Below are 26304 nucleotides of genomic sequence, written 5' to 3' on the forward strand. Positions count from 1 at the left end.
GGAGGAGCCTAATAGGCTACAGTCCATGGGGTCGCAAAGAGTCGGACACGACTGAGCGACTTCACTTTCACTTTCTGTATATCATGTGATAAAATGATAATCTTTGATTTTAGTTAGGCATATTTGATGGCGGTTTGGCATTTGATAGTAAGTCCATTGAGTGTAGAGGCCCTTTGGGCTTTATTTATTCTTTGGGCTTCCATATTGCCTACTACAGCTGTTCCTATGTTTGGGATAGTATTATGTGAAGGTCTAATCTATGGCAATAGCTATGCAGTCATTTTGGAAGTAAAAATGTACAACCTGGGAATTTAGTAAATGTTCAGAGAAAGATAGGAATCAAAGTAGATGTCAGGTGGTCTAGCTTGGGAAAATAGATCATTGAGGATGCCATTAAGGGAGACTGAGAATGTAGAAACTACTCTCCATCTGCAAATATATTGCTAGAATCCTTTCTGTTTATTTTCCATTACTGAAGGAGCACCTTTACCCATATTTCTGATTTGCTTTCGAGTGTGGAGAGGTACTACAGTGTTCAGGTTGGGCCTAGATTTCCACAGTTGAGGAAAGACACTAAGAGATACCATTTTTTAAGTAAAGTTAGAAGTTGTGTCTGAGGCTTCAATGATTTATCATGAATAAAACCTTTCAATGGGGAGATGGATTTTTCTTTGAAGGCATAGTACTTTGGTTAAATAGCATGAATATATACCTGTTTTCTAGTCATTTTCATCTGTAAGTAGATTGCAAATGAGCATATATTTTATGTATCCATTTTTAGAAAATGTATGAAAGTAGGTTTGATTTGTTTCAAATGACCAATAATAATAGTAACAGTAATAAGTAGTAAGTCTCTCATGTTGATGAAGTGCTTTTGAAAAACTTGTGCTGGGAAACCATATTCAGATTTTTGTTTTGGCATTTTACATTTTACCTCTTTTTTTTTTTTGGTCTGTTAATTACAACTAATTTGGCATTCTTTTTTTTTTCCAGATCATTCAACTTCAAGTGGCACATTATCTTTTAAGCCTAGTCGGTCATTGGTTACTCTTCCTACTGCCCATGTCATGCCGTCTAACTCCAGTGCTTCAGTTTCCAAACATAGGGAATCATTGACATCAGATGGCTCAAAATGGAGTATAAGCCTCATGCAAGCATTGGGAAATCATAGTAGGGGGGAGCAGGACTCTTCACTGGACATGAAGGACTGCCGGCCCCTCCGGAAATGGTCATCTTTATCCAAACTCACCGTCCCAGAGAACTGTAGCCAGGGTGGCATGGTGCACACAGAAGAATCAAGGAGAGGTTTGGAAAAGACAGGGAGAGACAAGGCATTAACAGCACAACTAAGGACCATTGGACCTAGCTGTTTACATGACAGTATGGAGATGCTTAAGCTAGAGGATAAGGAAATAAATAAAAAACGACCATCAACTCTGGACAGCAAATATAAATTTGAGAGCTGTAGCAAAGAGGACTTTAGAGCTTCTTCCTCCACTCTTAGGAGACAGGCCTTAGACATGACATACAGTGCCTTACCTGAAAGCAAGCCTATTATGACAAGCTCAGAGGCTTTTGAATCTCCGAAATATTTAATGCTTGGTCAGCAAGCAGTAGGTGGAGTTCCCATTCAGCCTTCTGTGAGGACGCAGATGTGGCTCACTGAGCAGTTGCGGACAAACCCCTTGGAAGGTAGAACTACAGAGGACTCTTACAGTTTAGCTCCTTGGCAGCAGCAGCAAATTGAAGAGTTTCGGCAAGAAAGGGATACACCAATGCAGGTAAGGCTCAGAACCTAGTGTTTGCCTCCCTCCAGTGGATGCTCTGAGTACTAGCACACTTGAAGTAAGCATTTGACACTGTGTCTGTAAGCACAGATTGCTTTACTTTTCCTTTCCCGTGGACAGTAATAAGCATAAATGTTATAAAACTCTAGAAGTATTGTGTTGATAAAACTTTAAAAATATTTGAGACTTATTAACATGGAAAACTTGAAACTTTGTACTTGACTTGTTGGTTTTCTTCTCATTTGTTTTGCTTTTGTTCAGTTGCTCAGTCATGTCCGACTCTTTGTGACTATGGGCTGTAGCATGCCAGGCTCCCTATTCTTCACTGTCTCCCAGAGTTTGCTCAAATTCATGTCCATTGAGTCAGTGATGCTATCTAACCATCACATCCTCTGCCACCCGCTTCTTCTCTTGCCTTCAGTCTTTCCCAGCATCAGGATAAACACAGCAAAAAATATTCAATCTAAAGAAAATTGAAACAGAAACAAAGGAGGCTGGCATGATATAATAGAAAGAACATTAACTTGAATGAAGGCTTGGATTTTGTTTCTGGTTTTATCAGATTCAGAATCTGGATGATTCTCTTATCTGTCACTTAATACTTAATATCTCTGGGCCTGAGTTTTTCTTTCTTTCCTCCCCCCTGCCCCCCAAATTGAGATATCATCGACATATAACATATTAGTTTCAGGTATGTAGCATAATGATTCGATATATGTGTGTTATAAAACGATCACCACAGTAAGTCCAGTTAACATCCATCACCATACTTAGCTACAGAATTTTTTCCCTTGTAATAAATAAGATCTACTCTTAGTAACTTTCAAATATGCAATACAGTATTATTAGCTGCAGTCACTATACTATACGTTATATCCCTGTGATTTATTTATAACTGAGGGTTTGTACCTTTTGATCGCCTTCATCCATTTTACTCACCCTCCAGCCTGTGCCACTGGCAACCATCCATCTGTTCTCTTTATATGAGTGTAATTTTTTTGTTTGCTTTTTTAAAAAACATAATTTGTCTTTCTCTGGGTGACTAATTTCACTTGGCATAATGCTGTCAGGATCCATTCATGTTGCCACAAATGGCAAGATTTCCTTCGTTTTATGTGAATGTTCTAGCGTGTGTGTGTGGAGAGAGAGAGACAGAGCACGTTTTCTTTTTTCATTCATCTATTGATGGATACTTAGGTTGCTTTCATGTCTTGGCCATTCTTGTAAAACTGAACATAAGGTTGCATATATATCTTTTCAAGTTTGTCTTTTCTTTTTCTTCAGATAAATACCGTGGAATTACTAGATCATAGATAGGGTAGCTCTCTGATTTTTTTGAGGAACCTCCGTACTCTTTTCCATAGTGGGTGTGCCAGTTTACTTTCCCACCAACATGAATAAGGTTTCTTTTTTCTCCGCATTCTTACCAACACTTGTTATTTCTTGTCTTTCCGATAATAGCCATTCTAATGAGTATGAGGTGATAGCTCATCGTGATTTTGATTTGACTTTCCCTGATGACTAGTGGTGTTGAGTACCTTCTCATATATTTGTTCGCTGTGTATATGTTTCTTCAGAGCTTCTGCCATCTATAAAATGAGGAGGTGGAAATAAAGTCATTGATAAAGCTTTGGCAGTGGTTGGTATGTATTCAGGTTTATAAAACAGATGCGCTTTTAAAAAAATTGGGTTTTAAGATTTATTAATCATTTTAAGGAAAGTACTGTATGATAATATTACATAAAAAGAAAAGTGTGTACTTCCTAATGTCACATGTAAATGTGTAAATTTCTTGATGTGAAAATGTCTTTTGTTCCAAGGTAATTGTCTGCAGCGCATTTTAACTGGGAAACCTATTGTCTATAGAATTTTTCATAAATCCTATCATCCATTTTTTTCTTATTACCGGAGTTTTCGGAAACAAAGTGATTTCATCGAAAATTGCAGAATTTCCCTGGAGTAAAAACTTAAAATTACTAATAAAAAATAATGAAGATTAAAGGAATATATTCTATGAAAGAATAAGGAAATCACTTATCTAGTAACATCACGAATCTGAGCGCAGCCCCAAAACATACACATAACCTAATGTGCTCCATTCACAGGAGAGCCCTTAACACCTCCTCCGCGCTTTCTTTACTCTTATTTTGAACATAGTTCTTATCATCTTGATTATATATATTTAAACTGCATAACCAAACAGATGTATCATAATGTTTGAATAACAAATCATAAAAGAGCAGTTTAACCAGATTTATTGTGATTTATCTGTTCAAGCAGTTGAAAGATAGGAAACCTAATTTATCAAATGCTGTCATATTTTAGTTCTCAAGTGCTTGTGGTTATAGGAAAACAGGGATTGGATAGTTGTTTCTCCAGCTGGTGTCTTTACACAGAACTGGAATAACCTGGGATGGTTGGGGGAGGGGACTGAATGTTTTGCTCCAACCTGAAGTAGGTGCCATAGAGAGGTAACTGAGAAGCTTGAGTGAATTTCAGAGAATAAGTACTAATTTCACTCCTTCCATTCTGTTGGGAGGATCCTCTTCAGTAATCAAAGTTTTCCCCAACCTTGAAGCAATGCAGAGAATAGGTAGGTAGCTTGGAGGTGCTTTGTGGAGCAAACTTATTTTTAAATATTCTTGGTGCATGGTAGAGGAAGAAGGTGAAAAGGGACAAAATTTGCATGTGCTTGGAGAGTCCTACTTTTAGATTAACCTTTAGGATGGTCTCTTTATAGTGCTTAAACTTAAAGTTTAAGCTCAAAGTTTCATAGTAGAAAGGTGAAACCAGGTAAAGAAAACCTAGATACTTTAACTGAAATGTTTGACAACTTCTCTTCTAATTCTCCTGGACTGTTATAGAAGAAAACAATCTTCAATACCTTCTCCTTGGAGCTTGCAAATATCTTTCTTTTAAAGTTCTCATCTTTCTTGTTTCTTAGGTCTCTTTAAAACATTGACTTCTTTTTAGTCTAATTTTTGTATAAAGGGAAGAGCCTTAATAATAATTATTCCATTGATAAATTGTGAGAATGTGATTTTCAATGACAACTGATTGTCACTGTGAAGAAAAAACAAAACATTTTACAGCTAAGAAAAGGAATTTGGCTGAGAGTCACAATCTAACATCACCATAAATTTATCTAGAACTTTTGTAGCTGTCAGAATGTTTTACTTCATTTGATGCTCAGAGCCTCCTTCCTCCTTTTACTCCCTCAAAAGATTAGTATTGCGACATGAAAGTGTTTCTCTTCTTAGAACTCAGTCCTGAACATCTACTGAGCCAGCCTCACAGTCTTATTTGCATGGTGTTCCTTGTTTCTCATAGTTCCTTACTAAATTAGCTAGAATACAGGTGGTGTAGAACTCTGAAACATTTCCCCTTGTGAATGAAGAGAAGCATCGGGTGTCCTTAGGTGTCCTTAGGATATAGGTCTCCATGTACAATGTCCACCATAGTCTTTGGTTCTTTCCTCTGCTCTACATTAGCAGCTCTCTTCCCACCTTTGCCTAAAGCTGTTTAACCCTACAAAAACTGTGACGTAAGAGGAAAACTAACAGCAGACTCTTGTCTTCTCTGGAAAGACTGTGTCCCTTTCTAAGCCCCTTTTGCATTTCTTTTTGGGGGATGGGGAGAGGGGTGGGAAGGAAATGGAGGATGCATATTTCTACATACAACACGATCCATTGAATCCCTATAAGCTCACAGTGGATCTTCCAGACAGAAGTGAAGGAGTGGTCTCTTTATTGACAAAGTAGCTCTTCTCTTCTCTTATATTCTGTAGGATGTTTCTGAGTACTGTGTTGCAGACATTAAAAAGAAGAAGATAAAATTTTGTGCTTGTTTTAAACAAGGAAGGGCTTGATCATCCAGGATATTGACACCTAATGATTTCAACGTATTTTACTGGAAGATTTCTCCTGTGTAAATGAAAAATATAAATATTTAGTAGAATGACTTAAATGACTTGGTTTTTGTCTTAACATGACATAAGAATGGTTTATTTTTAATGTGAGAGCATTTTGTGTATTCTATTACATTTTCTGAAAAGAAAGTTTTCTTGTTTTTATTTTTTTTGCACCCTGTTTTTTTTTTTTACTGTTTAAGATAATTTTACATAACTATATTGAAAGATGTGAAAACTTCGACACTCTGAACAAATAGACTATGACATTATGACATTCACTAGGTAACTAAAATGCATAATTGATTTTTGTTATACATGTTTTAATGAATAAAATTATTAATGTGTTTGACTTTTTCCAAGCCATCATCTTTTCTATATAGTATTGGCACATAATCTTTAGACATTTTAAAGTGTGCTATTACTTAGAAGAGCAAATTGTTTTGAAATTTTACTGTTTTCTCAGTATGCCAGAAGACTCAAAAATAATCAAAGGATAAATAATTTCTAGCTAGTAGGAAATTCATTGTTTTATGTCTGTCTGCCCTCTTGTGTCTCTACTAGGAAAATCTTGATCTTATTTGGGGAAAGTTACTGAAAACAGCTTACAAAATCAAAACTCCTTATAGATAGATTGTTTTATGGTCATATCAATCATGAGCAATTTCACTGAGTTCAAGAAGGTTCATTTTAATGTAGGTGATTTGAATTAAATAAACATTTTGAACCAAATAATATAAAAGGCAACATTAAACATTTAAAAAATAGTTCCGTTTTGGTTCCCTGTAAAGTAAGGTTAGAATTTGAGCATTTGGTATATAAGTTTTTAAAATACATAATTCATTGTATCTTACTCTTTACAGATTATGATAAACAGAATAAATAAGTTCCATTTTAAGAATGAGTATTTATTTTACAATATAATCTGAGTTACAGTATTCTGTAATCCTTAAGTATAAGGTTTTAATTTCTATTAAAGGCAGAATGAACAACAAAACAATTCTTATTTCTGTTTGACTTTGGAAAAGCTCCATAACCTCACAGTTTATGATTTAAAGTTGATGTTTGTAATGAACAACATAATGAAAAGGCTAGAACCTATTATTTCAAAATTTCCACTTGTTTTTAGGATCATTGCAGCTAATTAATTATAGAACTTGGTTACTTTTTGCCTGGGTAATTATTGACACTAGTGAAGTGAATGCATTAATTACTTCTTGTTTATAAGCTCTTCTGGTTGATATTAGGGATATCCGATCCATAGTGAGACTTAAGAAATCCCTCTCTCAGTATGAAACCTCTGTTCTCAGATATCAGTGAACCAACATTATCCCCCTTTCTATCTCTAGTACCTCTCAGGGATTACAAAAAAAACAGTAATATTTCTTTCACTATTTTGTTAGTAGCATTTGTGTTACAAGCCATAGTCAAGATTGACTTTTCCAATGTTTTTTTTACCATATTTTGGCAAATTTTATAGTAAATTATGTCTATTCCTTTAATAATTACTATATTGGTAGTATGTCTTTAACTGTAGTAAAAATTGTTGAATTGTGTAATATAGGTGTAAACTGTTTTAGACTTAATTTTAAACTAAGTCAATGTACCAAATTTTTGTGAATGTATTTTCCAAACCAGCTTTTGCTTCTGTTTTATGAGTTGTTTGAAGAAATTTTTAAATGACCAGTTTTTGCTTCTATTGTTCTATGAGTAGTTGGAAGATATTTTTAAATGAAGAGAAACTTGAAATGTATTCAGCAAGAAAATCATTGTAGATTAGTGTTGCTGGTTAGTGTAGTAGAGTGGCCTACCTCATAGGTGTTTACAACCTGGTTGATAGATTAAGAAAAATAGCTATACCTTATGATGAACAGTAGTGGGATAAAAATTTTACTTTAAAATTTAAGAATTTGTTGATTTTGGAGAGAGAGTTAAAATTTTCATTTTCTGATGCTTGAAGTAATATTTTTTCTTTTATTCTTTTGCTTGCCTACAATGAGCGTGAGATTAAAATAGAAGACAACCTGTAGAATCATTCTAATCTTAAAATTTTATGATTCCAGTGGCAAGTTATGTGCTCTAACTCAAGTAATTAGCTATAGTGCTTTAAAGGGAGAGGTTCTGTTCTACTAGTGTATTAGTAATTATGGCTAATCACACTGTCAGATGTTAAATTAGCCAACAGTTCTTGTCTATTGATCATAAAGTCCTGGTGAGAACAGATTATGGTTTACCTGCACATATTAAAATTCGGTAATTCTTTGAGAAGATTAGTTGTTTTATTATCTAAGGGTATGGTCTTGCTTGTTTTTACTGGATTCTCATAAACTTAAAATATTAGGGTATTGTAGAAAAAGTATAATTTCTGTTTTAGAGTGTAGGGTCTGATAGAGTTACTATGGAGACTTCTGTATGATGGTAAACAAGATAACAGATATGAGGGGTATTTCAAACGATATTTCATTTGAATGATTATGTTGATATACTTGGTGAGGACCTGAAAAATACTCAATAAATCATCCAAGAGGCTTTTACAGTACAATATAAATTATATTTATCCCAAAGTGTGAAGCTGATGCTCTCTATATGAAGTGAACTTATTAGCAGTGCAGTTTCAAAACTAAACTCCTAGTTCATCCTTAGGAACGATTTGGGATAGAAACTTAAGGTCTGTTTAGAAAATTAGCAGTTACATTATGCACACTTACATTATAGTCACTTTAAAGTTAATTTTTGAAAATAAAGCCCTTCTTATGTTTACAACATCCAGCAGATGAATACGTTTGCTAACAATTTGCTCTGTTCCAAATCTTGACCTTTTCACAAAGAAATTCTTCTATTTAGGAAGTGGTCTCTTATATAGTATTGTTTCCCCTTCTTCATGGGATGACAGATTTTAAGCAGATGGTGGTAAGTGGCAGCACTGGGATTGCAGCAGAACTTCAGAGAAGCATCACGATGATGCAGATCAGCAAGAGACATATTAAGATGAGACAGAAATTGATAAATAGGTTCTGGAGATTTTGACGTGCTTGTTGAGGCATTTCAATGGTTGAAGCTCTTCTTATAGCAGAGCGAGTGAGGTACTGGACTTTATCCATGGTACCAGGAAGGCAGGGAGCCCGGAGTTTCAAATGCTCAAGAGAAAGATAAAAAGCTGCCAGCCAAGTGCGTCTTCTTTTTGGTAGCCTGGAATGTAAAAGTAGTCAATGGTTTAGGATCATAGGTGTGACCTATCCTTTGAACAGGTAAAATACTGTTCTGTGTTAATCCCTCTTCCTCAACCTAATTTGTATTTACAACATCAAATACCTCTATAGTCTTTGTGTATTGCTCAGGCTCTGTCTTTTTTGGTGATGGTACCATCATATCTTATATTTGGGGTATAGTAACTTCAGTCTTTGGAGAAGGCAGTGGCACCCCACTCCAGTACTCTTGCCTGGAAAATCCCATGGACTGAGGAGCCTGGTAGGCTGCAGTCCATGGGGTCACTAAGAGTCGGACACGACTGAGCGACTTCACTTTCACTTTTCACTTTCATGCATTGGAGAAGGCAATGGCAACCCACCCCAGTGTTCTTGCCTGGAGAATCCCAGGGACGGGTGGGCTGCCGTCTCTGGGATCGCACAGAGTCGGATATGACTGAAGCGATTTAGCAGCAGCAGCAGCAGCAACTTCAGTCTTGGCCTCCTCCTCTCAAAATGACTGGAAGTATAGTTTGGTTAGGATGCAGCTTGTCTTGGGCTACCTTGGGCCAAAGTTCTTATGTGTTATTTCATTAAGACTATTTTCTCTGTGAGCACAGTTGTTCTGAGCATCAGTGTATAAATAGCTCCAGAGCAAACTTTATAAAAAGAAATACATGCAATAAATTATTCTACAGATGTTGACTTCACTCCAAAATAAAATAGTTCAATGAGAAGTGTTTTACCAGAACTATAGATTGAAATGTTTCTCATTTGTTTTGACGATTTTATAGCTTTGTAAAATATACTACTTTAAGTAGCATTTTAACAGGATGATACTAAGTACTAAAGATTGTCAGACTCAGAAGGCATAGTAATAAAATTATCATTGTCTCACTGTCTACTACACGTAGTTGCCATTTGCAAAGGGCCTATACTTACGAACAGTGTTTGCATTTGCTTTCTTTCAGAGCTCCCACAAGCTGTTCTGCCTAATTAATTAATTATTTGCTGCCTGATCAATTAACCTGTGCTGATTAATAAACAAAATAAAACTTAAAACAGTACATCATTGTAGAAAATTAGGTATATTCAGTAGATTAAAAATTAGCTGTAAGTTAAGTGCCCAGAGGTAACAGTTTGGCAATATTTGTTGTCAGTCAGGATACTTCTGTGTATTTTGAAATAAGAAAAATTAGAAATGAAATTTTAAAAATAGTCATAATTAACTTCCAGAGATAATAACTGTTAACATTTCTTGATACATCTCTGCTGATCAAGATATTACTGCCTTAGCCCAGCTGCCTGGTTTCATTTTCTCCCTAGTGGTTGTACATCTCATGAAGACCCATCTCAGTCTTCAGCTGTATTTTGCAAGAGAGACTAGTGCTGAAGAAGAGGGAAGAACTGAAAGAATGAGAAAGGATCTTTAGGCCTGATCTTTAGATTAGGTTAGAACTCATTTACTGTTGCAAAGACACCACGTGATACACAGTGGTTGGTTGGATTCTGTACAGTTTCAGCACTTCAGCTTGGCTCCATTGGCTGAAGACCCTGTGGTCTCCTTCATAGACTAGCCTGTAGTGAGGAGATCCAAATAAAGAAATAAAGGGTTTTTCTTTTGTTCTTTAAGAAAAAAGTTCTTTAACTTGTTTCAGCTTATATTTGCTTATTATAGATGTAGTGGGTTTCTACTGTTGGGTAATTGTGGAGAAGATTATTACTTTTTTATATAAACTTGACTGGTCTCTTTATATAACAGAGCACAACCTAGAAGACTGTAAAGAATGAGCGTTGGTAGTTCCTATCTGAACTTAATTTTTATGAAGCTTTAGGACTTAAATGGTGTACAAGCCCTGAATTTTAAAGTTATTGTGAGATACAACATGGAAAAGGAAGAGCAAGCCAGTTCATCATGAAGTCACTCCCCTCCCCTGACACCGGGGAGCGGCACTTTAGTCACATGAAACGTGTCACCTTTCCATAAATACTTCATTCCCTTTTATGATTGTCTTTTGCACATGTTTTTCTGGCTCTGCCTGGAATGTCTCCCCTCCCCCAGCCTCTACCTTTGATTCTTTGCCAGACAAACTTCAGTTAATCCTTAAGGTCCAGTTTAAATATCACTTCCTAATGAAACCTTCCATTACTCATTAAGGCAGGATTGGTTATCACCTCCGTTGGGTTTTAGTAGGGCTCTAGTGCTGCCTGTATCAAGATGTGGCTAGCAGGCTGTGCTGTAATGTTGATTTGCATGCCTGTTCCCCCTTCTAGACTTCCTGTTCATGAGTATAAAAATTCACGGGCTTACTTTGTATTCTAGTACTTAAGTGCAAAATGAGTACCATTTGAATAAATCAGTGAAGCTGAACGGTGATTTATTTTGATTTACTTTAATATTTTTAGAAAATTTTTAATGATCAAAGATAGTGCTTTGATTAACAGATGAACCATTTAGGTCATAGAATTTGATAAACAAAATGTCCAATATTCTTCTCAAGTCTCTTTACAGATGAGGAAAGTGAGGCTTAGAATATTTACTTTAGAAATTAAAACTTAAATAAACTATTGTTAGTGACTAACAGAATTAACCTGAACTGAACTTTGTACAAGTGGGTATTTGGTGTTTATGAAATACAAAGAGGTTTGTCCTGAAGAAATGAGCTATCCGATGATGATGAATAATGGATAGACTTAAAAGATGATCTCATAATACTTCAGCCAAGTATTGTCAGAAAAGTTCCTGGAGACAAATTGGGTATAAAGGAGACCACCAAAAATACTGTCTTGTTTCTTGTCAAACTTAGAAATATGTTATAATTCTAAATAGTCACTTTATAACCTTATGCTAAAACCAAAACAAATCTTGTTTACGTGCTGAAATGTTAAGCTTTGTGCGTGCAGTATTTTGGGCCCAGTTCTATTTGATGGTGGTACGGTCTGAAATGTGTTGAGTCCTAATTCTGCTGAACTTCCAAAATGTATATGATAGTAATTAAGCCAGAATTTGTCCCTACCAGATGGGGCTTCCGGTTGTAAGTTGAGAATTGAAAAGCTGTGTGTGGGAACAACACAGCCCTATTTTTAAAGCTGTCTGTGACCTTCACTCCATCATAATTTATGGCATGGTTGTCAGGTGTTTTATTCTTTTTCCTCCTCTCTGCACACAGTCATCCTGTGAGTTTAGAACTCCTGTAGTCTTTTTTTTTTTCCCTTCCTTTTCTTAGAGCTAAGCTGTGAATGCAGCAGTATTTGGTGGAAGAAAGAGAGAACAAACTACAACTCTAATCTTTCAGCATTTACCATGTGTCATGTTAGGCCACATTTTGGGTCAGCTTCGGCAGCAGTTCTCACTTTGTAGTGAGTTCTATTTCTTAAGGTAACATCAGATGCATTCTTGTGCAAAAGGAACCTTAATAGACCTTTGAAAACTTTTTGGTGTCTGCATTAGGTTTTGCTTACAATTGATACTTTGATGTTATAAATGCTGAACAGTAATTCCCACCTGTAATTTAAGCACTTCAGTGCTTTGCAGAATTTACTGAACTTCAGTTTTTTTCAGTACTCCCTCTGCTGAAACCATGAATTCTTTAAATTCTTTGTGGCATTCAGAATTTTGCTTCCTTTTAATTTTTGTCTGCTTGTTTATGCGTTTAGTGAAATAAACATGGGGATATTTTGTGAGTAACTTCAAGTAATACACATCTAAGACTATCGTCTGATAGATAATTTTTTGAAAAATTTTTCGATTAAATTGATTCAGAAGATTAGAATTCTCTATAGGTTTGAGTTACAGGATTTGTGTGTATTAGGATTATCGGAGGGTTTTATTTTTCCCCTACTCTGCAGTCATTTTTGCACATAATCCAGAAGCGATTGTGTATGCATCTTTGTTGTTGTTGTTGAATTAAATCAGACCAGTTCATCTTTAGATTTGTCATCAATTAGTTGGCATCCACAAGTTCACTTTGGTTGGATCTCTTTTCTTTTGAGATTGCCTAGTGCTTTGGCTCAGATGGTAAAGCATCTGCCTACGATGCAGGAGACCCGGGTTCGATTCCTGGGTGGGGAAGATCGCCTGGAGAAGGAAATGGCAACCCACTCCAGTACTCTCGCCTGGAAAATCCCACGGACGGAGGAGCCTGGTGGGCTACAGTCCATGGGGTCGCAAAGAGTCGGACACGACTGAGTGACTTCCCTAGTGCTAATAAAAGGCAATGGCACCCCACTCCAGTACGCTTGCCTGGAAAATCCCATGGACGGAGGAGCCTGGTAGGCTGCAGTCCATGAGGTCACTAAGAGTTGGACACGACTGAGCGACTTCCTTTGACTTTTCACTTTCCTGCATTGGAGAAGGAAATGGCAACCCACTCCAGTGTTCTTGCCTGGAGAATCCCAGGGACGGGGGAGCCTGGTGGGCTGCCGTCTATGGGGTCGCACAGAGTCGGACACGACTGAAGCGACTTAGCAGCAGCAGCAGCAGTGCTAATAAACTTGGAAGTTGTATTAGAAGTTATTTTGTAACAGCAACTTCCCAGAACTTTGTTGGTCCACAGTGGCTATTTGAAAGAGTCTTCAAACTGCTTCTGCTGGTTATGAAAAGAATTGTGTAAACATAAAAATCAACATATCCTCAACCCCTAGATTGATCTCATAATGAAATGTTTCCCTTGTTCAAAGCCCTGCCTTTAGGGAACTTCATTAAACAGCAGCGTTAAAGCCCTGCCTTTAGGGAACTTCATTAAACAGCAGCGTAGAGATTTTTCTCTTTGAAATTAGCAGATTGCTGTTGCCAATCTGTAGGCTTGTCTTTAGTATCTGTTCGTTATGTTAAAATTAATTTATTTGCAATTAAAATACTCTTTAACCTTCAGATTCTTCTTTGGGGGGAAAAGCATGTGGGGAGGAAGTTTTAAGGAAAATGAATGCCAGTTAAATGCGCCCCCACTAATGAGTAAGTTGGTCCCCTCTCTCCACCCTTTTTTGGAAAAACCTGTAGGTGAAATGCATTATACAAAGCACTAGAGGTCCTCAGTTGACTACAAGTATACTGGGATGGAGCTGTACACCCAGGCCTCATTTTGTTGTGTTTATTTGGTGCTGCATGCTTCAGAATTATGTAGGATAAGAATATTGATGGACTATTTCTGAAAATGTTCAAAAAGATACATACTATCTCATTTAGTTGATTGTAATTTATAAGCATCACTTACTTGACTTCTAACCTTTAGATTTTCTTCTTTGCTGGTATGATCAGTACTGTGTTAATTCTTACTTTTAGATGAAAGTGATTTTTCATAGCATAAATAAAGCAAGATTCCTCTGTTCAAGCACTGCAGAACAAATAGGCTTGAATATTTTAAATGGTATGATGTGAGGAGGTCAGAAATGAAACCGAGGAAAGCTAAGAATTTAGTATGAAACTGGAATAAAATATGCAAGTGTGGTTTCTGTTTATGCAAATATTCTCCTATCTCTAATTAATTAGTGAGATTAAGAAACAATATCAATATGTAACCAAACGCAATTTTGGGGAAAGTTTTGAGGAGAAATTAACCTGCATTTTCGATATCAAAGCTAAATAAAGACATGAGTATTTTAGCAATGAAACAAAAAGAAACTTTGATTATCCTTGTTACTGTTCTTTAAGGTCTGTGCCAGTTATTTTGAATTTTGTCTTCCAAGATGTTTCGCTTAATAATTGAGGGACATCTATAAGTATTATATCCCTAGCTTTTAAAATGGTCAGGAGAATATTATAAAGGTGATTAAGGACATCATGCCTCAGGCATAAATTTAACTTTAAATGAAATGGTGTGGTTTTAAATTAAAATAGAAGTTGTATCTCCTAACTTTGCCTTTTGGAGTGCCATATAGTATTTGAGGACTTGGAGTTCATTTTGTTTTGCCAGTGTCGTGATTTATTTTTAAGCCGTTGATCAGTGGATGAGATGTGTGTGTGGTGTAGAGTCTTAAAATCTTGGCTCTTGCCAAGGCGCCACCATTTCCTAGCTCTCTGACCTTGGGCAATTCACCTTTTTGCATCTGTTTCCTAAACTGTAAAATAGAGATGGAGTGTCAAACATTTGGGAATTAAGAGGATCAAATGAAATATTTGTGGATGGTACATTTAGAAAATTGTTAAAGAAGAAGGAAGTTTTAATTAACTGTTTCTAGGATTGGTAAGAAGTATACAGTCTAACTTAGATACTCTAATTTTTACTTAAAACTTTAATACATTACATAATTAATATTTTACCTAGTATATTAAAATTGGGGGAACTATTTTGTTCATTCAAATATTCTTCTAATTAGTGAGATTAAGAAATAATATGTAACCAAATGCAATTTTTCTGGAACATTATTTTCCTTTATGTCCACTGGAATACTGTTAAAATAATTTTGATGTTTGAGTTTTAGGAAATCGTAGTGACACGACTCTGCTTGCTTAAGCAAAGCACTCTAGCTCTTACCTGTGTTTTTAAAACTCACTCAGTTTTTCGCAATTTAAACATATTTCACATTTCTCCTACTTTATTTCATCAGACTTATTTTTTAGCACTTAGTTTTAAACTGCATGAAACAAAGACAGTATTTAAATTTCACCTTATGAAAGAGATGAACTAGTTAGGACATAATGTTTGACACCATGTATAAAATTTGGGTAACAGTCACTAACTATGTAATTTCTGTTAATCTGGACACATGAAGGATAACTTTAGTAGAATTTCTGCTCTTTCTAGAAATTATCAACTTTGTGGAGCAATTATGTAATGTGAAATTTTGGTACTATAAAAGAACTCAAGAACATCTCATTTGAAGTGTGAGAATGTTATTTGATGGATATTTGAGTAAAAATGTACAAATCTGCTCAAGTAACACACCTACACTGAGTGACTCTTGAGTAATATCAAAGGAAAAATGTTTTATGAATATGAGGACACTTAGAGGCACTTGACAAAAACGAGAAAGGCATGCTTGTAGATGCCTTAAGGAAAGCTGCTTATGGAATTATGCAAAGTTCTTATCTCTTAAAAGCAGTAGAGTTAACATTTGTCTTAAGAACTTAGAATTCTAGAATTAAATTTTATTTTGACATATATAAAAATAAAACTAATGAAATAAAATCAATGCAGTATCCTTTATGCCCTGACTAGAAGTTAAGAATGAAAACACATTTTGTATATTAAATTAAGAATCTAGAGTGGAAAAGAATATAAGCAGAAGTTATAAAATTTATGATGGCATCTCCATTCCTGTGCATTTTTTTCATACTGCTCCCCACCTTCTAAATGCCAGAGAGGAAACACTGGTGGACAGTAACTTAATAAAAATATATTCATTAATAGGCAGAATAAACATTCATTTCAAATTCACTCAAATGAGATTCTTAGGAATACACATACTACCAAAATAACAAGCATATGGCAATTATTTTTAAAATAAATTAATGTTCTGTAACTTTAGAATTTTACATATTTTTGACGAGTGTTTTGAAATGTCCAAAGTCTTAGTTTGTGATTTAATATTGAATTTAATATAAATAAATCGATTTATTGAAAGCTTTTTTTTAATAGAAGTAGACTAGACTTTGTAAAAGTAGTTTGTGATATATTTCTTAAACTCTACTTTGTTAATATTCACTGTAAAGAATCAGAATAATATTGGAGTAGTCATGCCAGTAATGTGCCTCTTGTACAGTCACACAACTGTTCATAAAATTCTGGATGTAAGTAGACCAGTCCCACCCTACTTCTCAACAGAGTAACACATAGCAAAATGAAATCGTTATTTTTGCATAGAGAAATCAAATCACCACTAGGACCAAACATGGTAACATAATTGAAAGATTTTAATTGGCAGAAATTTAACAGCAAAGCTTCATACTGAAGCTTCATAATGTTAGCTTGTAAAAATATAATAATTTTTGAACAGCAAAATAAAAGTGAAAGTTAAATCAAAATGACAAACCAATAACCAAGATCAAAGATGAATGCTACCTTTATGATTTCTAAGTTGTCTTATTCTTACTATCACTGCTTAGATAAACATTTATTTAGAAATTAAGCTTTATGTCAGTCAGACATTTTATTATTTAAATTTGAACTGAAACTCAGAAAATATGATTAACTCTTTTTTAAAAGTTCAGTAAGTTTGAGTTCTAGAAAGTGCCATAATCGGTGTAATCTGTTTCTTACCTTGGCTGTTGTGACGATCACAATATAGAATACTGTGGGTTACATGAAGTGTTATCCGACGTTTAGCTGGAAAGTTTTCTGACTCTTACCAGAGTTATGGGAACAATTGAAGTAGGTGGAGGAGAAAAAGTGTTCCAGGGAGGTCTTATGATGTCACACAGGAATTCTGAAGTTATGATTGGTTAACCATAGTCTTATCACAGCCAAACATTTTAGAATGTCATTTATCTTAACCTTAGGTATGGAAAGGTCATTAACACTTTGTGCCTCATTTTTTTGTTTTTAACTTTAAAAAGCATGTGGGAGATAAGTGAAAAAGTTCGGAGTGGTAGAAAGCTCTTTTTTAAAGGTTCATGCATCTTCAGCTCAGAAGTAATTATAATCTGAGGGTGATAATGTTAAAGAACTAAAATTGTTAAAATAATAGGAATTTTAATAGAGTGAGAATAATAATACTGCCTTAAGCCAAACAGCTTTCATTGAGTTGTTGTTGCTGTACTGAAGCTTCATAATGTTAGCTTGTAACAAGATAATAATTAAATTGCCACAGAATCAAATTTCCTATTTTTTCCCGACTTATTCTTTTCTCATACCTATTTGTATATGGGGGAGAGAGTATGTGTGAGAAAGCCAGAATGAGAAATCTGATTTTGGTTTTAAAAAATTAGCTTTATCTTATAGTTAAAGTAAGAACCAAGAAATGTATTTAGTTCACTTTTGTCTTCTCAATTAGTGCTCTAAAAATAGCAATGTATTTACGAACATTAATTCTCATTTTTTAAACTGATAGATATCACCCCAAGAAAAGTTGTTGTTTTCAAATTTAAGTATTTAGGTTTTTTAACCAGCTGCAGTAAATTGCCATACAATCTTACTAAAATTCCAGTAAGCTGATAGTATCAGGAGTAACTTTCTAGCCAAAAAGATGTAATCCCACAAAACTGATCAATGGCATCCTAGTTAATGCTACTTTATTGACGATAGATGTGCATGTGTCTGGAAATTTAAGTAGTATTTCTAAAATGGTGTGCCTCACTTAATGCAGTAGTTGTTTTCCTGAAATTTACTATGTAAATGAAATTTTAGTAAATGAAATGATCTTTTGAACTTCTGAGAACAGAAAAGAATTCCTTTGACAAACCAGGCATCGTTTTCCTGTCCCCCACCCCCCAATTTTTTTTGTTTATATATTAGATTAACTTAAAATCACCACTCCTCCAAATTCTGATTCTTAAATCTCGACTGTAATTCTGGAGAAGCTACTTGTTATTTTTAATTTTTAAAATGCTTACAGCAAAGTGAACTCAGCCTGCTTCACTTTCTTATGGGTAACTAAAATCTTTTGCAGCAGCTGCTTATGTGTCCTTAAATGGAGATGATTTTGGCTTCTTCCAAAGAAAGATAAATCCTTTGCTAAAACAAATCTCTTGTTATTTAAAGAATCGGCTAAAACTATCAGAGAAATAATGTTCAGCAAAGGCCCTCTGTGAACATTGCTAAGGGAAAATTTTACAGCTTAAAAGGAAAACCCGAAATTAAGTAAATTGCATGAACGTTTGACATTTTGCTCAGTGCTATTCAAGCATTTTTTCTTTCAATCCTTACATAATAAGGATCTCTGATTATTATCAATTGCCAGTGATTACTGACATTCAAAACCTAGGGACTTGAAATACAACCCTAACATGACTTATAGTAATTTGTCAAATATGACATAGCTGCTAAGTGACAGATGGTTCAGATTTGGACCTCTTTAGTTATAATTCTCTGGTAGGTTGGCATGTTAGAGGGGGAAGCTATAGTGTAACATGGATATGCATTCCAGAGAGTAGCATTTATCAACTAAGAAACTATAAGATGGAAATAGATGAATTATTAAAAACAAACTAATTTTAGCAAGTCTGCTTTAAGTTTGCCTACACATTCATTTGAAAATGAACCTTAGAGGATAGATCATTGTGTGAGTGCCTCTAGTTCTAAGAAAATAGTATTAGTAATACTTAACTTGTATAAAGTAAGAAACTACCACAGACTGAATAAAATATGGCCTAGGTATTTCACATGTTGGCAGATTTGTTCAAAAAGCCTATATAGGTTGACACACACACACGCGCATGCACACACACACATGTACACCCAGAAGGATATTAACAAAGTGTGTGTGTGTGTTTAGAGTTGGAAAGAGGAGATAAAAATCTACTTTTCAGATTTGTGCAAGAGTGGGGAGCTTCTGTGTCTACCGTTTTCCTTTGGTTTAGCTGCTATTGCTGCAGCTGATCATCATTGTTAGTCTAAACGGAGCTCTAGAAAGTGTTACATCTTCCTTTTGGGCTGATTGCCTAAACAGAAAGTTGTATACTAGGAGCTTTGGTGAACTACAGAATAATCAGTAGGTATTTCCTCAGAAATTCCACTGTGATGGTCTAGAAAGTGTTTTTAGAGGTGCTTTGTCAGAATCTTCATTTGGGTTCAGACTATAGTCTGAATCCATTTTTGGTATATATGACCTTATACAAACTTCTTTAAGCTGCCTTATCTGTGGGATGGGTTTGTCGTGAGGATTTTCCTAAGATGAAATATGTATATAATGACTTAGAGATCTTGCAACACAGTGTCCATTTAGTGTTAGTACTTATTTTCCTTTTGAAGATGATTCTTACAGCCCAAGGGTAGAGTTCAGTGCCCTTTGAACTTGGATAGGAAACATGTTAAAGATCTTTATTTTTACTAAATTCTGAATGAGATTTAGCCTTTCCTCAGTTGTATGTTTACTGTCACTATAGTAGTCTTAGATAATTTCATATAGAACAGTTGGAGGGATATAGCTTGAAATACTATTCATATTCATACCACTTGAAATTATGCAATTAAGCTGTCTGTAAATATTGTTATTTAATGCATTAATAAAGAAGAGCAGAAAAGAAAAAAGGAAATAAAGCAGAAATATTACAACATAAATTTGTTTTTTTTTAAAATATTTATTTTGGTGAAATTTCTTTTCTAATGTATGTTTCTCATTTTTTCAAATTTTATTTTAAAACAGTTCTGAATTTACAGAATTAGTGCAAGTATATGGACAGAGGAGCCTGGTGGGCTTGCAGTCCATGGGGTTGCAAAGAGTCGGGCACAACTGAGAACTAACACTTACTTACTTACTGTAGTGTAGTGTAAACCCCACACCTGGCCTCCGCTGTTGTTGACGTATCCGACACAAGTCTGGTACATTTATCACAACAGGTGTACCAGTGTTGATACTTTATTTTAAGGAAACCCATTTTTTCAGTTTTCCCTGGTGTTCCTTTTCTTTTCCAGGATTTCCCAGGACACCAGATTACGTTTAGTAGTCGTGTCTCCTCTGGTCCCCTTGGTTGTGACAGTTTCTTACAGAGCGTCCACAGGTGGGACTTGTCTGATGTTTTTCTCGTGGTGAGGCCGGTTGATGTGTTTTCGAGAGGAAGATCAGAGAGGTAGAGTACCGTTCTCAGCACATACCAAGTGTACATGCCTATCGGCATGACTTACCAGTGCTGTTAACCTGGACCACCTGGCTGGAGTGACGCATTCGTCAAGCTTCTCCATGGCAAAGTTACTCTTTCCCTCTCCTTCCTTCTTTTACTTTCCAGAAGAAAGTTACTGTACACAGCCCACAGTTATGCTTCCCTGCCTTAGGAGTGGAGTGTCTATAAAAATTACTTGATATTCTGTGTATTTTATGATATAAAAACACAAAAACGGATCAGTCAGCTTCAGCCATCTGCCAGAAAAAGTCCATGGCACAGAGAATTAAGAAGTCCTGTGCTGGAGGCAGTTTCTGTCTTTGTATGGGGTAGCCCTTTTTGGAAAGAAGACTGACAGGCTAAAACCAAGATCTCCCAGTCTGCTTTTTTAAGCCCTGCTTTTCCAGCTTGTCTCTTATCACATTCCTTTGTATCCTGTGCCCTGGCCCTGTACAGCTGCCTGCAGCTATTTGAACAAGCTATTGTTCTATTTTAAGCCTCCTCACTTTTTGTAGGAATGCCCTCCTCACTAACCTGTGTCCCCGTTAAAGCACTGTTTCAATTTTCGTCTTCTGTGCAGCCCTCTCTTTCTTATGATAAACACTTTTGCATGTACCCCTATAATTATCTATCTCATTTTATTGTGTTTAGAAATGTATCTGCCTAAAGTAAATTGCAAGCTCTGCTGATCCAATAACTCATGTTTATAACCTCTTTATTCCTTATAGTATTTTTATAGCACCTTGCTCATAGCAGTTCTTATAGATACTGATTGAATGGATGATTGGATGAGTGAATTAATAATGGAGGAACCAGGAAAGATTGCATGGTGGTACTGAATGATTCTGCAGAAGTCTTTTAGGCAGTTAAAAAAAACAAAACATAAATTTTAAAGCTCATTGTGGGAGAAGAAAATAATTGGGAGAGATTGGGGATAAGAGTACAGTAATTGAGAAAATAACTTTCTTGTCATTTAAAAGTGATGTAAATATATTTATAGAGTAAGAGTGAGGGAACGTTGAAATATAAGCCTATACTTGCTAAATTTGAATCTATATATAAATTTTTTAAAAATTTTATTTACTGTGCTCATTTGATTCATAATAATTCATGGTGATTTATATGCTCTTAACATTGCAAAGCCTGCTTTTATGTAATTACTAGTTTTATTAGTTTTAATTTTATTTTAATAGTTAAAAAAATAAGTACCTCTACATTTACCACCTAAACAAAAGCCAAATTTTTAAAAATATTTTTTTAACGTGGACCATTTTAAAAATCTTTGTTGAATTTGTTACAGTATTGCTTCTGTTTTATGTTTTGCTTTTTTGGCCACGAGGCATGTGGGATCTTAGTTTACCCAACCAGGGATCAAACCCACACCCCTTGATTTGGAAGGCAAAGTCTTAACCACTGTGCCACCAAGAGAGTCCCCCCAAATTGGGCTATTAACGTATACCTAAATAGTTATATGATCTTGCCCATATTCCCCCTGTTTTCTCCTCCCAGGTAAATGATTAGTCTGATTCCTAGGTTAATTTCTTTACATTTGTTTTTATAGTTTTGTGGCATTTTTAATTTGGTATTCTTTAAAAGTTTGTGTTTTTTTTGAGATTTTACTTTGTTTAAGGGAAATTATGATGTATAAAGCGAGTCCCAGGTGGCTTAGTGGTAAAGAATCGGCCTGCAATGCAGGAGCCGTAGGAGACGCAGGTTCGATGCCTGGGTTGGGAAGATCCCCTGGAGTAGGAAATGGTAACCCACTCCAGTATTCTTACCTGGAAAGTTCCATGGATGGAGGAGCCTGGCAGGCTACAGTCCATGGAGTCTCAAAGAGTCAGACATAACTGAGCACACACACACATGATGTATAAAATCTTTTACACTGAGTGTTTAAACTCCAAGTTGTGGTGTGTGGAAGCAAAAGACCTTTCTAGGTAGACCTGTTTTTTTTTTTTTCCTTCTGGAAACTTTTTGACAAGAAAATTTAAGTTGTGACAGAATTAAAGCATTTTAATACTTAAATATGTAATACAGTAAAATGCAAGTTTTGAATAAATTTTTGTAATACTTGAAAGAAAAGGAGCTTTTCTGGGTTAGACTCCCAGGATTTTACTTAAGTCGTAAGGATTTTGTTCTGTTGAAAGTTTGAGAAATTACTGCTTTAAATTTTAAAGCTACCTAAAGAAGAATTTGTTGAAAAGACATCTAAGAGCAAAAATGATAAGAATAGTAGTCTATGACTTAGGGAATGGCAAAGTGCCTAAAATCATAGAGAAGGGAGGATAGGAGTTATTCATCAAGTTGGTTAAAAAAAAGACCAATACTAAAGTAACTTATAAAACTTAAGAAGATAGATTTTAACTTATAAAACTTAAAGGAAGGTAGATTTTGCTTTAGAAGTTGACATGTCAGATGCTTGAAGGCTAAACCATTTTTTTTTTTAATAAATGCTGAACTCTGGACAGACTCTTGCCTTATTAAATATTAATAACCCAATTAGGAAAGGGGAAGAATTTGACATCAAGAGAAGCCAGTTAGTTTAAAGGAAGTGCTTGTCATGTTGGTTCGCAGAATTTGGGAGAAATTTATGAAGCACACTCCAAGTGATGGAAAGAAATGCTGTAGCATGCTCTGTGGCTTTTTAAGGAATTTGTCTATCAGTAAACAAGTAATGTACAGATAAACATTTAACATTTGGAAGTTAACCACTAGTGCAAGATAACACTAGGAGGACAAGAAAATTCAGAATTGAGAGTCAAATTAGCACCAATATGATTTCTAAGAGAGCTGCATATTTTATACAAAAGAAGTTGACAGAACTGAAGCCAAAAGAAGAAATGGAAAATCTCATTCACACACATACACATAACAGCCAATTTAACAACAGAAGGCGACCCTCGAGTCTCCAGATACTTGCTTCAGAACTCTGTAGACCATGAGGTTATTCCTTTGTTAGGAAGATTCCAATCCAATTCAAAGATTTGTAGATCCCGGGGTACCCCACCCCCGTTACATTCATTATCTTTTGCTCTACACCCCAGTGCTTGAGCTCCTTGATTCCTGGTCTCTTTGTTGGCATCATTATTTGTCATCCAAAATGGAAATTTGGGACTGATCCTTGTTTCTGTCTTCTCACAGACTCTGGTCCACTAGGAAATCAAATGCAGATTGCCGATTCGAAATCTCTGTTCCCATGGCCTCATCAGCTCTCCTCTGAGCTTTTATATAACCTACTGTCTTGACCCTCTCCTGTTCTTTACTCTGATATCCAAGCTGCCTTCTCATGGGTAAATTTGGTTCTCACATGCTGAGAACTTTTCTTTATTATCACCATGTCCCTCAAAATTAAAAACCCAAATTTTACAGCCATTGCATACAGAGGTTTTTCCTAATTTGGTGTTGTCATCTCCTCCTAACTGACTGTATTTGACAACTCTGCCATTTGTGAGTTTTATTTCTTCTATCTGGAATCTATTCCTTTCTTTCTTGACTTTATTATTCAAAAATGTGTAGGGAGAAGCCTGTTTGTTTGTTCTTAATTTTTAATTGCGTAAGTATTAAGTATCTCTTACAATTCAGGAAACTCAGATAAATCAGAAGTTGGAGGGGTACTTAATATGTTTTTTAGGTATTTATTTTTTCTTTGCATGCATTTCATGAATGGGGGCTGATTTATTTTTTCTTTACTCCTCATACTACTTATCCCATAGAAGTTAAGGTTAATGGATATTTAAAATATTTTTTGCCATTACAAATGAGCTTGTAAAGGGCTAAGTCAAAGGAAGTTATGGAATACAAATGCAAGTGACCCTTGAATTTTTAGCATAGATGCATTCTTGAAAAGGTTATGTAAAATGGATTTTAATATGTAGAAATCATGTTTATCTTATAAAGCAAGAGATGTCCCAGCAGAAAAGATTAATAAGCACAACTTTCTAATGTGCAGATGTTAAGTTTTTATCAGCAGTTTAATGCATTGAGAATTGTACCTGTTGTACACTGTTTTGATATATCGCAGTGAATCTGTACTTCCTCCTTAACCCATCTCCAGATTAAAAGCTTATATAGCACAGCAAAAGGATGTGAACATGTCATCTGCTGTTTTCATTTGCCCTTGAGTTGGTCAGAGGAAGTGAGTAGGTTCCAGGGCCAGCTGTTAGCATTAAGATCAAGAGCATACTTTTGGCAAATTTGGTTGTTCAGGCTTCCCTGTTAAAGTATTCATTTTTATAGGTTTATTGCTTAGTTGGGGCCATAGATATCTGAAGAGTTGATTGTTGACTCCAGCATTACTATGTCAGTTTTAAAAATCTAACTTGAAAACATAACATATCTAAAAATTCAGTGTTTGGATTATTATGAACCTGGGTGCTGAATGTGTGAGAATCAAAAAGTGCTCTTGAGACTTTACACGTACAGAATAGAAGTACAACATAGTCACTGAAGACTTTTTTCCCCAAATGTATGTCTAAAATGCAAACTAAAATTAGTTATATAGATTACTCAAAGATTACCTGGGTCTGAGAGAAATGAGGCTGAGCCTCAAGGTTTGGAAAGCATCATTTTTATTCAAATGTAAGTCTGTTGATTAATCTTTGAACTATGATCTTTAGAGTGTGTATACATATCTTTTTTATTATATATATCATTGCTATAAAAATGTTAATAGAGGTTTTAAGTAATGATAATTTCAGGGATGGTAACCTTTTGAAGTTTGTAAATTTTTAGATTGCTTAATATTTAGCAAATATTACCAGATTCTATGTTGTGTACCAAGAGTTTTAAAAGAATAAGGCCGGGCTTATCAGGATACAGACTAAACTGGGATAGGAAGCACTGTCATAAGTACTGTCATAATACTCTTAATTGCAATACCTGTCTGTGCTGTTCAAAACAACTTTGGATTTTTTTGAAAACTGAGAAACATCCTTGAGGGATCATCGTTAGTCATTCTCTTTTTGTTGATTGTGTGCTATGGTCTAGGGAATGAACTAGACTCTGGGCATTTACCACAAAAATTTTAAAAAATCTCTAACATTGCTGCTGCTGATACTTTTTAGAAAAATACGTGAAGGCATGTTTAAATTGAGCAGCAGTCAACTTGCCTGTCTAAACTCTCAACAGTTTCTCTGAGATTACCCATTGTTGACTCTTGGAATATATATTAAAAAAAAACAACAGTGTTTTAACATATGAAAGAAGAAAGTGCTTAATGGCCCTTAACTGCACTGTCAGAAAAGAAAAAAAGTAGTATATGTATGCCAAGCAAAGTCAGTTAATCCCAGTTGATGTAAAGTAGAAGCCGACTCCCTGTCTTCTCACAAGATAACCATCATTCATAAATTCCTTTTGTATCCTTCTAGAAAAATTCTAGATAACATTTTTAAATAATGTAGGCAGTACTTTGGCCCCAAAACACATTTATTATTTTATACTTTTCTTTTACCTCTCAGTGGTACAATATGATAAAAAAATTGATAAGACACATTTTGGTAATCTGCTTTTAAAAATAAGTGGAATATGTCAGTGCTCATACTACCGCTTTGTTTTAGTAGACTCTGGCTATGTAATCTAAATTTGTTATCCTTAAGTAATTATGCAAAAGGTTTGGAAAATAACTGCATTCTCTTTTTTTACAGGTGAAATACATTGTTACATTTGAATACTTAAGCACTTCCACTCTGAATCTTCTGATTGATTTGCTTAGGGAAAATGGTTCGCTCCTCA

The 26304-nt window shown here is 35.2% G+C and overlaps 2 protein-coding genes across 7 annotated transcripts in view; one reads left to right on the forward strand and one right to left on the reverse strand.

Annotated features, from left to right (window-relative positions):
- CEP85L (centrosomal protein 85 like) overlaps positions 1 to 26304 on the forward strand; it is a 147866-nt gene that overhangs the window by 59978 nt on the left and 61584 nt on the right. For all 3 annotated transcript variants that reach the window (XM_027551120.1, XM_027551118.1, XM_027551119.1), the window contains exon 3: positions 994 to 1781. In XM_027551120.1, coding sequence (XP_027406921.1) covers positions 994 to 1781 — 788 coding nt within the window. The remainder of the gene's footprint in view (positions 1 to 993; positions 1782 to 26304) is intronic.
- Positions 2236 to 17205, reverse strand: PLN (phospholamban). Of its 4 annotated transcripts, XR_003512569.1 has the most exons (4): positions 17078 to 17205; positions 8403 to 8883; positions 3215 to 5710; positions 2236 to 2250 (listed from the first exon to the last, which is right to left on the reverse strand). XR_003512569.1 is itself a non-coding variant. In XM_027551121.1 (2 exons), exon 2 carries the CDS (start codon positions 8793 to 8795, stop codon positions 8637 to 8639), a length of 159 nt encoding a protein of 52 aa, XP_027406922.1. In that variant the 5' UTR covers positions 8796 to 8883; positions 17078 to 17183; the 3' UTR covers positions 6365 to 8636. The 4 variants fall into 4 exon arrangements, 1 of the variants encoding a protein (XP_027406922.1); XR_003512568.1 differs by having other exon boundaries at positions 3215 to 8883; positions 17078 to 17202; XR_003512567.1 differs by lacking the exon at positions 2236 to 2250 and having other exon boundaries at positions 4025 to 5710; positions 17078 to 17183.

The sequence above is a fragment of the Bos indicus x Bos taurus genome, chromosome 9, assembly GCF_003369695.1.
Source record: "Bos indicus x Bos taurus breed Angus x Brahman F1 hybrid chromosome 9, Bos_hybrid_MaternalHap_v2.0, whole genome shotgun sequence".
Classification (NCBI taxonomy): Eukaryota; Metazoa; Chordata; class Mammalia; order Artiodactyla; family Bovidae; genus Bos; species Bos indicus x Bos taurus.

What these genes read in the sequence shown, in the direction of transcription:
- PLN (XM_027551121.1), bottom strand. Translation starts at nt 8,795, where the DNA reads ATGGATAAAGTCCAGTACCTCACTCGCTCTGCTATAAGAAGAGCTTCA.